This window comes from Ylistrum balloti, unplaced genomic scaffold, assembly GCF_031769215.1.
Source record: "Ylistrum balloti isolate Yb309-2 unplaced genomic scaffold, AGI_CSIRO_Ybal_v1 Utg370236, whole genome shotgun sequence".
In the NCBI taxonomy this organism is placed as follows: Eukaryota; Metazoa; Mollusca; class Bivalvia; order Pectinida; family Pectinidae; genus Ylistrum; species Ylistrum balloti.
The window spans coordinates 740,100-753,074 of record NW_026782193.1 but is presented as its reverse complement, the minus strand read 5'-3'; the positions used below and the strand labels follow the sequence as shown (position 1 = coordinate 753,074).

General features: G+C 40.2%; 2 protein-coding genes across 2 annotated transcripts in view; both read right to left on the bottom strand.

The window, feature by feature from the left end:
- Positions 1-201: 201 nt before the first annotated feature.
- LOC132552107 (sporozoite surface protein 2-like) lies at positions 202-1,701 on the bottom strand. Its single transcript, XM_060216251.1, has 2 exons — positions 1,078-1,701; positions 202-882 (listed from the first exon to the last, which is right to left on the bottom strand). Exons 1-2 carry the CDS (start codon positions 1,699-1,701, stop codon positions 202-204), a joined length of 1,305 nt encoding a protein of 434 aa, XP_060072234.1.
- A 701-nt stretch (positions 1,702-2,402) lies between these two features.
- LOC132552091 (MFS-type transporter SLC18B1-like) overlaps positions 2,403-12,975 on the bottom strand; it is a 28,766-nt gene continuing 18,193 nt past the window's right edge. Inside the window, exons 13-15 of the mRNA XM_060216232.1 lie at positions 11,620-11,713; positions 11,250-11,332; positions 2,403-2,502 (exon numbers count right to left, since the gene is read on the bottom strand). Of these exons, the coding sequence (XP_060072215.1) occupies positions 2,403-2,502; positions 11,250-11,332; positions 11,620-11,713 (277 nt within the window). The remainder of the gene's footprint in view (positions 2,503-11,249; positions 11,333-11,619; positions 11,714-12,975) is intronic.

The following is a 12,975-nucleotide window of genomic DNA, read 5'->3' as shown; positions in this document are numbered from 1 at the left end:
TTCTGTCGTGGTAGGGGTGTGTCGGGTTCTGTCGTGGTTGGGGTTTGTCGGGTTTGTCGTGGTTGGAGTTTGTTGGGTTCTGTTGTGGTTGAAGTTTGTTGAGTTCTGTTGTGGTTGGAGTTTGTTGGGTTCTGTCGTGGTTGGAGTTTGTCGGGTTTGTCGTGGTTGGAGTTTGCTGGGTTCTGTCGTGGTTGGAGTTTGTCATAGTTGGAGTTTGTCGTGGTTGGAGTTTGTTGGGTTCTGTCTTGGTTGGAGTTTGTCGAGTTTGTCGTGGTTGGAATTTGTTGGGTTCTGTCGTGGTTGGAGTTTGTCGAGTTTGTCGTGGTTGGAGTTTGTTGGGTTCTGTCGGGTTTGTCGTGATTGGGGTTTATCGGGTTCTGTTGTTGTTGGAGTTTGTTGGGTTCTGTCGTGGTTGGAGTTTGTCGAGTTTGTCGTGGTTGGAGTTTGTCGTGTTCTGTCGTGGTTGGAGTTTGTCAGGGTCTGTGATGGTTGGGGTTTGTCGGGTTCTGTCGTGGTTGGGGTTTGTTGGGTTCTGTCGTGGTTGGAGTTTGTCAAGTTTGTCGTGGTTGGAGTTTGTTGGGTTCTGTCGGGTTTGTCGTGATTGGGGTTTATCGGGTTCTGTTGTTGTTGGAGTTTGTCGAGTTTGTCGTGGTTGGAGTTTGTCGTGTTCTGTCGTGGTTGGAGTTTGTCAGGGTCTGTGATGGTTGGGGTTTGTCGGGTCCTGTCGTGGTTGGGGTTTGTCGGGTTCTGTCGTGGTTGGAGTTTGTCATAGTTGGAGTTTGTCGTGGTTGGAGTTTGTTGGGTTCTGTTGTTGTTGGAGTTTGTTGGGTTCTGTCGTGGTTGGAGTTTGTCGAGTTTGTCGTGGTTGGAGTTTGTCGTGTTCTGTCGTGGTTGGAGTTTGTCAGGGTCTGTGATGGTTGGGGTTTGTCGGGTTCTGTCGTGGTTGGAGTTTGTCGGGTTTGTCGTGGTTGGAGTTTGTCATAGTTGGAGTTTGTCGTGGTTGGAGTTTGTTGGGTTCTGTCATGGTTGGAGTTTGTCGAGTTTGTCGTGGTTGGAGTTTGTCGTGTTCTGTCGTGCTTGGAGTTTGTCAGGGTCTGTGATGGTTGGGGTTTGTCGGGTCCTGTCGTGGTTGGGGTTTGTCGGGTTCTGTCGTGGTTGGAGTTTGTCATAGTTGGAGTTTGTCGGGTTTGTCGTGGTTGGAGTTTGTTGGGTTCTGTTGTTGTTGGAGTTTGTTGGGTTCTGTCGTGGTTGGAGTTTGTCGAGTTTGTCGTGGTTGGAGTTTGTCGTGTTCTGTCGTGGTTGGAGTTTGTCAGGGTCTGTGATGGTTGGGGTTTGTCGGGTTCTGTCGTTGTTGGGGTTTGTCGGGTTCTGTCGTTGTTGGGGTTTGTCGGGTTCTGTCGTGGTTGGGGTTTGTTGGGTTCTGTTGTGGTTGGAGTTTGTCGTGTTCTGTCGTGGTTGGAGTTTGTCAGGGTCTGTGATGGTTGGGGTTTGTCGGGTTCTGTCGTGGTTGGGGTTTGTTGGATTCTGTCGTGGTTGGGGTTTGTCGGGTTTGTCGGGGTTGGAGTTTGTTGGGTTCTGTTGTGGTTGAAGTTTGTTGGGTTCTGTTGTGGTTGGAGTTTGTTGGGTTCTGTCGTGGTTGGAGTTTGTCGGGTTTGTCGTGGTTGGAGTTTGCTGGGTTCTGTCGTGGTTGGAGTTTGTCATAGTTGGAGTTTGTCGTGGTTGGAGTTTGTTGGGTTTTGTCTTGGTTGGAGTTTGTCGAGTTTGTCGTGGTTGGAGTTTGTTGGGTTCTGTCGTGGTTGGAGTTTGTCGAGTTTGTCGTGGTTGGAATTTGTTGGGTTCTGTCGTGGTTGGAGTTTGTCGAGTTTGTCGTGGTTGGAGTTTGTTGGGTTCTGTCGGGTTTGTCGTGATTGGGGTTTATCGGGTTCTGTTGTTGTTGGAGTTTGTTGGGTTCTGTCGTGGTTGGAGTTTATCGTGGTTGGGGTTTGTTGGGTTCTGTCGTGGTTGGGGTTTGTTGGGTTTGTCGTGATTGGGGCTTATTGGGTTCTGTTGTGGTTGGGGTGTGTTGGGTTCTGTCGTGGTTGAAGTTTGTTGGGTTCTGTCATGATTGGGGTTTAGTGGGTTCTGTTGTGGTTGGAGTTTGTCAGGCTCTGTTGTCCAACCACGACAGAGGCTGGGGTATATCGTTGTGATTTTGTCTGTATGTGCTAAATGATTTTATACTTGAGAATGACGCTAGTGTTTACATTGTGTGTTATCCTGGTATGTTGACACTTCTGTAAAAGTCTGTGATAAAGATGTTTACCACTATACTTTATTCCTGATTAATCTGATTGAGAGAATTGCTTACAAGGGATTTCTCTGCTGCCATTGACTGAGAGCTAAATATGGATTATGTATCAATATCAAACAACATCATCCCGATCAAAAACTGTCACATTTTCGTCTTCGTCAGAAACTTCAGGGCTGTCTCTTATTATCTCCTCCATTTGTAGTCGGTCATACCTGAAATAGAAAGAAAATACCATAAATGTATTACAGTAGAGAGTAGATATATTACATTGTCATATGATGTTTGGCTACAGAAACACTAGATAGGTTTCACAGTAGAGAGTAGATATATTACATTGTCATATGATGTTTTGCTACAGAAACACTAGATAGGTTTCACAGTAGAGAGTAGATATATTACATTGTCATATGATGTTTTGCTACAGAAACACTAGATAGGTTTCACAGTAGAGAGCAGATATATTACATTGTCATATGATAATTTGCTACAGAAACACTAGATAGGTTTCACAGTAGAGAGTAGATATATTACATTGTCATATGATATTTTGCTACAGAAACACTAGATAGGTTTCACAGTAGAGAGCAGATATATTACATTGTCATATGATGTTTTGCTACAGAAACACTAGATAGGTTTCACAGTAGAGAGCAGATATATTACATTGTCATATGATGTTTTGCTACAGAAACACTAGATAGGTTTCACAGTAGAGAGCAGATATATTACATTGTCATATGATGTTTGGCTACAGAAACACTAGATAGGTTTCACAGTAGAGAGTAGATATATTACATTGTCATATGATATTTTGCTACAGAAACACTAGATAGGTTTCACAGTAGAGAGTAGATATATTACATTGTCATATGATGTTTTGCTACAGAAACACTAGATAGGTTTCACAGTAGAGAGTAGATATATTACATTGTCATATGATATTTTGCTACAGAAACACTAGATAGGTTTCACAGTAGAGAGCAGATATATTACATTGTCATATGATGTTTGGCTACAGAAACACTAGATAGGTTTCACAGTAGAGAGCAGATATATTACATTGTCATATGATAATTTGGCTACAGAAACACTAGATAGGTTTCACAGTAGAGAGCAGATATATTACATTGTCATATGATATTTTGCTACAGAAACACTAGATAGGTTTCACAGTAGAGAGTAGATATATTACATTGTCATATGATATTTTGCTACAGAAACACTAGATAGGTTTCACAGTAGAGAGTAGATATATAAAATAGTGATATCTTAATTTGCTGTAGATTTCTTACTTTTATGTACATAATTACTTTTCTTGAACGATCAAATGAAACCCCATGTCGATACTAAGTAGTTTATTACATGGACTTGTTCAAGTTTATATTTATTCATTTCGACACATTATCTATCATGTGAAATTGATATTTTAGTCACACATGCTTCACAAAATGCCATTTATTTTGGCTTTCTAATTAGCCAGAAGAATGACCTTTTTAGTCAGATATTAGCACACATGCAGTTGTCAATCAAGATGCCCATTTATGAGGGACGTAGACATCAAAATACACATCAGTTTTGTCTATATATCTACAAATATATCTTACCTAACTCTGTATTAGACATCATGCAGTTAATTCTTCAGGTCAATTTCACACATTCCGTGCAATGCGTTGGTATTTCAACAAATAAAATGAAATTCACTTTACACAAGTCTATAAATAGTTAGGGAAGTTATCTATTGATAGTATTAAAATTGGATAGGTGTTTTGTGTGCAGAATGTAAAAACAGTTACTACACTTAGTCTAGATGTGGTGGTATACTTTGTATCTAGTGACTCCTAAAATAACCTTAAATCTGATACTACAGCTTTCAAAGACAATGAAAATTTGGAGAAAACTTCAAACACAATAAAAATTAAGAGAAAACTGATAATTTATTTGCAGGACTGGTCCAGTACACTTATATTACTTTTTCCAATTGTACAAAGGCAACACAAATGTTTACTTCCTTTCAGTAAAAAAACATAATTGTAGTTTTAGCCAAAGAACGACCAAAATCAGACGTCAGTGACGCCAATGTCCTAGATGATTGAAACCTAGGAAGCAACACTGGGGTTTCCAAAGTGGTTGAAATAATGTCAACAAGAGACAACATGTGTGTAAATTATCTCACCTGCTTCACAGCTCAACTTCTGCACAATGGAAAGTTTTTTGTCCAGGAAGGCCACATAGATACAACATGATAGGTGATTACTGAAGTTGGAAAATTCCTTCAATATTTGTTTGCTGTCCCCTTGAAAGTAGATCAATTAGGTCACTAATGTGTACATTAATGGTACCACTTCATCCCAGCTTGCTACAGACCCAGTATTAGTCATGTGGGAATGTTGGTCATTAAGAGGCCAATTAAACACATTTGACCTATTATTTTGAAAGTGGGTCAAAGTCATTCATTGGATCAAAGTTGGTAGCCCTTCATCCAAGCACAATACTGGCCTGGAATTAGTTGATAAATCTTTTAAATATTTTGGCACAAATTTCACTTGTATTAATTAAACAAATTTGATAATCATTCATCACAGCATGCTACAAGTCCTGTGCCTGTAATTTTAAAACTTCAATACATATGACCATGGTGACCCTGAAAGTATCAGCTAAAAGCCCCATAATATAGCTCTGAATCTTGTAGTTACTGTAAAGTAATATAAAGATTTTGACATATCAGCCTTCTGCCACCTTGAATATTGGTCAAGGTCATTCATTTGAACAAACGTGACAGCCCTTCATCCCATATCATGATTGTGGTCTTCTGGGTTATAGAGAAGAAACTGCTTAAAGTAAAAAGTTGCCGCCCTCTGATAAACGCCGCACCACACCATTATATATCAAGCTCACTAGCACGGTGAGCAGGGGAGCTAAAACATGGTACCCAAAAATTCAATATCATTCATAATTTTCAATACTTACGTATTTATTCTGAACCGCACCACTATTCAAATGAATTAGTTTGTGACATGCAGATTATGACAAGCTACAGACACTTGTATCCCCCAGCAATTTCTACTAACTGCATTCTCTCAGAACTCTACAAAAGACCTACCAATGATGGTTGTAGCACCTTCCAGTACAAAGTCAATTTTTTTTTCCAAGTATGTTAAAACAAAACCAGGTTTTCAAAAATGAGTCCATTGTTGACATGAAAAAAACAAATGAGCTTAACAAAATGTTTATTTAAATCAGCAATATAGATATAAGATATATCACATGTGCTTTGACTCCTGAGTAATATATCATCTACCGATCTCATTCACTTAATTTTTACAAAATTTATTGATGCACCTAATCAACTGTAGAAATAATCAGATGATACGAATTACCATGTTTTCCACACTTACCTAGAAAAAAAGGCTCCATGACCCTGTCTTGCTTACCACTGAGCTCCAGTTCAAAAAAGAAAACTTTAAAAAAATAAGTTCATTTCTGTATAATTCCCTCTCCTAAACAAGCTACGGAAATAACGACAGTGTTTCCTGGTTATTGAAAAAAGTTATTCAAAGATTTTCAATGCACTTGAGCTATGACATTGAAACTGTATATGAGAGGACTGTAACAAAAACAGATTGTAAATTTGTCCAGATTCTCAATAATTGTTAAACAATAAGACAAATAGGTATTATCTATCTGAGGGATCAATATTCTCTTATACGTTCATTATGTATTAAATGTTGAATAAATTCTAAAGATCTAGGTGTGCTGACAATATTCCTAAAATTCTTTAGAATGATTGTCCTCTTTATAAACATAAAGCAGTACAACCAAAATATCGGTCATTTCTCAAGGACTGACGCCATTTTTTTATCATTTGTTTTTAGTTTTTACATCAGCAATTCATTCACACACAAAAAAATGCTCTGGTTAAATGGAGGGTATAAATACACAATAGAAAACATTAAAAACAAAAGTATGAAGGAAATCTATATTAGTGAATCATAATTACAAAAATTCAATTTTAGGTAAATCCAGTATTTAATATCAGGTAGCTGGAGTAATGACTAACAAACTGCTAGGTCAGGTACACTGAACAAGGAATAAATCTGGATACTGAAGCACGATAAAACTTGTACAACATACAAATAATATAAAAAAGCGAAAAAATAAGTAAAATTTTGTCCTGTATAAAATGTCAAAAACTGGTTCTCATCTTCTACAAGGCTTAAAGATATGACAAAAACAAAAAACTTACCCAGTATAACAACAAATCACTGGCAGTTAAAATCCCTTATAATGCCTTTTGTTGACATGGTAACGAGGGTCTGGTGGGATAAAGTTTGGTAACTTTAATATCAAAACAACAAGCTGTTAACACTAAAATGCCATCTATAATTAGAGCTAGGAGGTATCATATATCTACCTTCATACATGCCTAGTATAACAAGCATCTTACATAACATTCATATGGGATTGAGAAAACTTGCAACAGATGATACTACAATAAAGTGTTCCTCCTCAAACTGGTAGCAATCCCATCCCTGGTAACAACCCCTGGTAACAAGCCCATCCCTGGTAATCAGCCGGTTCCTGGTAACAAGCCCATCCCTGGTAACAAGCTGATTCCTGGTTACAAGCACATCCCTGGTAATCAGCCGATTCCTGGTAACAAGCACATCCCTGGTAACAAGCCCATCCCTGGTAATCAGCTGATTCCTGGTAACAAGCCCATCCCTGGTAATCAGCTGATTCCTGGTAACAAGCACATCCCTGGTAATCAGCTGATTCCTGGTAACAAGCCCATCCCTGGTAATCAGCTGATTCCTGGTTACAAGCACATCCCTGGTAATCAGCTGATTCCTGGTAACAAGCCAATCCCTGGTAACAAACCCATCCCTGGTAATCAGCTGATTCCTGGTAACAAGCCCATCCCTGGTAACAAGCCCATCCCTGGTAATCAGCTGATTCCTGGTAACAAGCCCATCCCTGGTAATCAGCTGATTCCTGGTTACAAGCACATCCCTGGTAATCAGCTGATTCCTGGTTACAAGCACATCCTTGGTAATCAGCTGATTCCTGGTTACAAGCACATCCCTGGTAATCAGCTGATTCCTGGTTACAAGCCCATCCCTGGTAACAAGCCCATCCCTGGTAATCAGCTGATTCCTGGTTACAAGCACATCCCTGGTAATCAGCTGATTCCTGGTTACAAGCCAATCCCTGGTAACAAGCCCATCCCTGGTAATCAGCTGATTCCTGGTAACAAGCAATCCCTGGTAACAACCCCCTGGTAACAAGTCCATCCCTGGTTACAAGCCCATCCCTGGTAATCAGCTGATCCCTGGTAACAACCCCTGGTAACAAGTCCATCCCTGGTAACAACCCCTGGTAACAAGCCCGTCCCTGGTAACAAGTACATCCCTGTTAACTAGTCCCTCCCTTGTAATAAGCCCATTCCTGATAATAAGCCCATCCCTTGTAATAAGACCATCCCTGGTAAAAAGCCCATCCCTGGTAATAAGCCCATCCCTTGTAATAAGTCCATCCCTGGTAACAACCCCTGGTAACAAGCCCATCCCTGGTAACAAGCCCATCCCTGGTAATCAGCTGATTCCTGGTAACAAGCCCATCCCTGGTAATCAGCTGATTCCTGGTTACAAGCACATCCCTGGTAATCAGCTGATTCCTGGTTACAAGCCAATCCCTGGTAACAAGCCCATCCCTGGTAATCAGCTGATTCCTGGTAACAAGCAATCCCTGGTAACAACCCCCTGGTAACAAGTCCATCCCTGGTTACAAGCCCATCCCTGGTAATCAGCTGATCCCTGGTAACAACCCCTGGTAACAAGTCCATCCCTGGTAACAACCCCTGGTAACAAGCCCGTCCCTGGTAACAAGTACATCCCTGTTAACTAGTCCCTCCCTTGTAATAAGCCCATTCCTGATAATAAGCCCATCCCTTGTAATAAGCCCATCCCTGGTAATAAGCCCATCCCTTGTAATAAGTCCATCCCTGGTAACAACCCCTGGTAACAAGCCCATCCCTGGTAACAAGCCCATCCCTGGTAATCAGCTGATTCCTGGTAACAAGCCCATCCCTGGTAATCAGCTGATTCCTGGTTACAAGCACATCCCTGGTAATCAGCTGATTCCTGGTTACAAGCCAATCCCTGGTAACAAGCCCATCCCTGGTAATCAGCTGATTCCTGGTAACAAGCAATCCCTGGTAACAACCCCCTGGTAACAAGTCCATCCCTGGTTACAAGCCCATCCCTGGTAATCAGCTGATCCCTGGTAACAACCCCTGGTAACAAGTCCATCCCTGGTAACAACCCCTGGTAACAAGCCCGTCCCTGGTAACAAGTACATCCCTGTTAACTAGTCCCTCCCTTGTAATAAGCCCATTCCTGATAATAAGCCCATCCCTTGTAATAAGCCCATCCCTGGTAATAAGCCCATCCCTTGTAATAAGTCCATCCCTGGTAACAACCCCTGGTAACAAGCCCATCCCTGGTAACAAGTACATCCCTGTTAACTAGTCCCTCCCTGGTAATAAGCCCATTCCTGATAATAAGCCCATCCCTTGTAATAAGTCCATCCCTGGTAATAAGCCCATCCCTGGTAATAAGTGAATTCCTGGTAATAAGCCCATCCCTTTTAATAAGCCCATCACTTGTAATAAGCCCATCCCTGATAATAAGCCCATCCCTTGTAATAAGCCCATCCCTGGTAATAAGCCCATCCCTGGTAATAAGCCCTGGTAACAAATCCATCCCTGGTAACAAGCCCGGGTAACAAGTCCATAACAGTATCCCTGACATTGATACAAAATGTTGGCTGCCTGTGTTTACTGTATAAAAATTTCCCGTACAAAAGTCCCTTGAATTGTGAAGCCCTACCTGGTAAAGGTTAGATAAAAAAATCTCCAATAAAGTAAGTAGTATACACTGGAATTTGTCAAATATCAGGGCTTGTCAAATGCTGTTAAATAACCAAACCAACACAGGAGAGCATCCAGACATTCTAGAACATTATCTCTGTGTAAAATGTGTTCACAACCAACAGAAACAAGTGACCATTCGTGTCTACTGTCCACACAACAGAAACAAGTGACCATTCGTGTCTATTGTCAGTACCTCTACTGGATAAATGAAGACATGATAGATAAAGCAACTATTTAGAACATTTCCATGAATGTACGACTCCTTCAGTCATCTCTGATTCAGCTGCGACCCAATCAATGTATTAAGAATATTTCCTTGATTTGTAGCAACCCAATTAAATTTAAATGAAGTTTGGTTAAAATCAATCTATTGGCTTCACTTGAAATAGCAAAGATATGCTAACACACAGAATTTTGCATAAATATCTGTAAATCAATTTTGTATCACAAAATAGATTGGAAATGTTAATCATAGCAAATTAAATTTGTCTTTACATGTATATGTTATTAATTATGCGGAATGTTTTCAGGAAATATAAACCAAGCCCTATAAGAAAACAGTATCTTATACATAAACATAATGAAGTAAACAAACAGGACATAAAAACAACATGCTCAAATGCTGGCTTTTTTCAATACAAATCTATTCTAAAAAACATCTCATGGTGCAGGATTTCATCAACCATAGGGAAGAGGCAGGAGGTAATTTTTTTTTACTGAATTCCATATATTTTAGAAGACATCAGTACATTTTATCCAGATGAGAAGAGCTGATAACATCCCAGATATATAAATCTTATCACATCAAACTTTATCTTTTGACAAAACAGCAAATGTTGGAAGCGTGTTAACATATGTTCATTGTTACTGGTTATTTTACACACTATGTACCCAGCGTATAGCTACGTCAATGTGTTCCAATGTTTACCTTAGTGTAATCAGAAGTTAAGGTATAGGCAAAAACATCCAATATTTGATCTTTGATTTCAACAGAATTGGAAATCCAATGACATAAGATAAAGTTAGGTGTTCAACAAAGAAAAATTTATGGATGTTGATCATGCACAAAAGACAGACATGTCGAGTCTTAAATACACCATTACAACAAGACACACAGATATTAACGTTGAACATGCCTACGTCAGACACATAAAGGCTTGAACAGACGAATAAGACAAACACAGAGTGTGTTGAACCTGCTAGACTATCAGAGAGACACACACAGACAATACAGATGCCCAGAGGGCAATTTTTACACATACAATACAGATGCCCAGAGGGCAATTTCTAAACATACAGTAATAGATGCCCAAAGGGCAATTTATGAACAGACAAGATAGATGCCCAGAGGGCAATTTCTAAACATACAATAACAGATGCCCAGAGGGCAATTTCAAACACACAAAATAGATGCTCAAAGGGCAATTTATACACATACAATACAGATGCCCAGAGGGCAATTCATGAACATACAATACAGTTGCCCAGAGGGCAATTCATGAACATACAATACAGATGCCCAGAGGGCAATTCATAAACATACAATACAGATGCCCAAAGGGCAATTTATGAACAGACAAGATAGATGCCCAGAGGGCAATTTCTAAACATACAATAACAGATGCCCAGAGGGCAATTTCAAACACACAAAATAGATGCTCAAAGGGCAATTTATACACATACAATACAGATGCCCAGAGGGCAATTCATGAACATACAATACAGATGCCCAGAGGGCAATTCATAAACATACAATACAGATGCCCAGAGGGCAATTTCTAAACATACAATACAGATTCCCAGAGGGCAATTTCTAAACATACAATATAGACACAAATAGTGTTGAACACTCAGAATTTCCATAAACTTCAGCATGGATAGTGGAAAGTCCTTAAAACTGCCTCGTTCCCCTTCCACATGCCTTTTGGACGAATTTGACGAATAACATGACTAAACCTGTAGTAGGGTTAGTAGTCTCATACATTGTTAGTCATTAATCTAGTGTGTTCATTCACATCCTCCTCATACCCGTTCTTTGTTGTGGCTGCAGGTACAGGAGGTATACAGTCAGAGAATTTCTCCACAATACAATATATCACCATCGCACTTCCCTGTGCAAAATAAAATAAAAATTCAAAATAAAAAGTGAGAGGGAAGTTCTAGTATATAATCTATTCAGTTTGAATAATTTTCTGTTATAAATTTCATGTGACTTAAACCCAAAACAGGAGTTACAATTTCCTCAAAATTCAAGCTAAAGAAATATATAACATTCACAATATTTATAAAGCTTCATTGTTTTTTTTTTTTGTTGATTACATGTAGATTGACAAACTTAAAATTGTGAAAGTTATATGCTTGATTTTAAGGATGCCGAAATTTCCATCCTCATACTTACAGCTATAAAGAATAATCCACAACAGATAGTGACGGCCCACGGGAAGTGGATATGGTCCACAGATAATCCACCTCCAGTCGGTCCAAGGAAAGCTCTGGAAAAGATCAATTTTGTCATAAAAAGGTCAAAAATTTTGTCGGTCAACTTTAAAACTATTAAAACTTGCTGAGCATATCAACAGCAAACAGCCAGAGCAATTTTGAGGAGTAATGTAGAAACAGAGGACAGTAGTACAATCACCAAGACAGACCACAAGGTGAAACTTCCTATTACAATCACCAAGACAGACCACATGGACAAACTACCTAATACAATCACAAAGACAGACCACAAGGACAAACTACCTAGTACAACCACCAAGACAGTCCACAAGGACAAACTTCCTAGTACAACCACCAAGACAGACCAGAAAGAAAAACTTCCTAGTACAATCACCAAGACAGACCACAAGGACAAACTACCTAGTACAACCACCAAGACAGACCACAAGGACAAACTACCTAGTACAACCACCAAGACAGACCACAAGGACAAACTACCTAGTACAACCACCAAGACAGACCACAAGAACAAACTACCTAGTACAACCACCAAGACAGTCCACAAGGACAAACTACCTAGTACAACCACCAAGACAGTCCACAAGGACAAACTACCAAGTACAACCACCAAGACAGACCAGAAAGACAAACTTCCTAGTACAATCACCAAGACAGACCACAAGGTCAACTACCTAGTACAACCACCAAGACAGACCAGAAGGACAAACTTCTCAGTACATCCACCAAGACAGACCACAAGGACAAACTACCTAGTACAACCACCAAGACAGACTACAAGGACAAACTACCAAGTACAATCACCAAAACAGACCACAAGGACAAACTACCTAGAACAACCACCAAGACAGACCACAAGGACAAACTAGCTAGTACAACCACCAGGACAGTCCAGAAGGACAAAGGCCTTGTACAACCACCAAGACAGTCCACAAGTACAAATTACCTGGGACAACCACCAAGACAGTCCACAAGGACAAACTACCTAGTACAACCACCAAGACAGACCACAAGGACAAACTACCTAGTACATCCACCAAGACAGTCCACAAGGACAAATGACCTGGGACAACCACCAAGACAGTCCACAAGGACAAATGACCTGGGACAACCACCAAGACAGTCCACAAGGACAAACTACCTAGTACATCCACCAAGACAGTCCACTAGGACAAATGACCTGGGACAAGCACCAAGACAGTCCACAAGGACAAATGACCTGGGACAAGCACCAAGACAGTCCACAAGGACAAATGACATGAGACAACCACCAAGACAGTCCACAAGGACAAATGAC

Bases quoted from the DNA above. Each gene is read 5' to 3' on its own strand.
- LOC132552107 (XM_060216251.1), bottom strand. From the start codon at position 1,701: ATGACAAACTCCAACCACGACAGAACCCAGCAAACTCCAACCACGACA. The intron at 883-1,077 runs GCACGACAGAAC...CAACCACGACAG, and splicing joins CAGACCCTGACAAACTCCAA to AACACGACAAACTCCAACCA.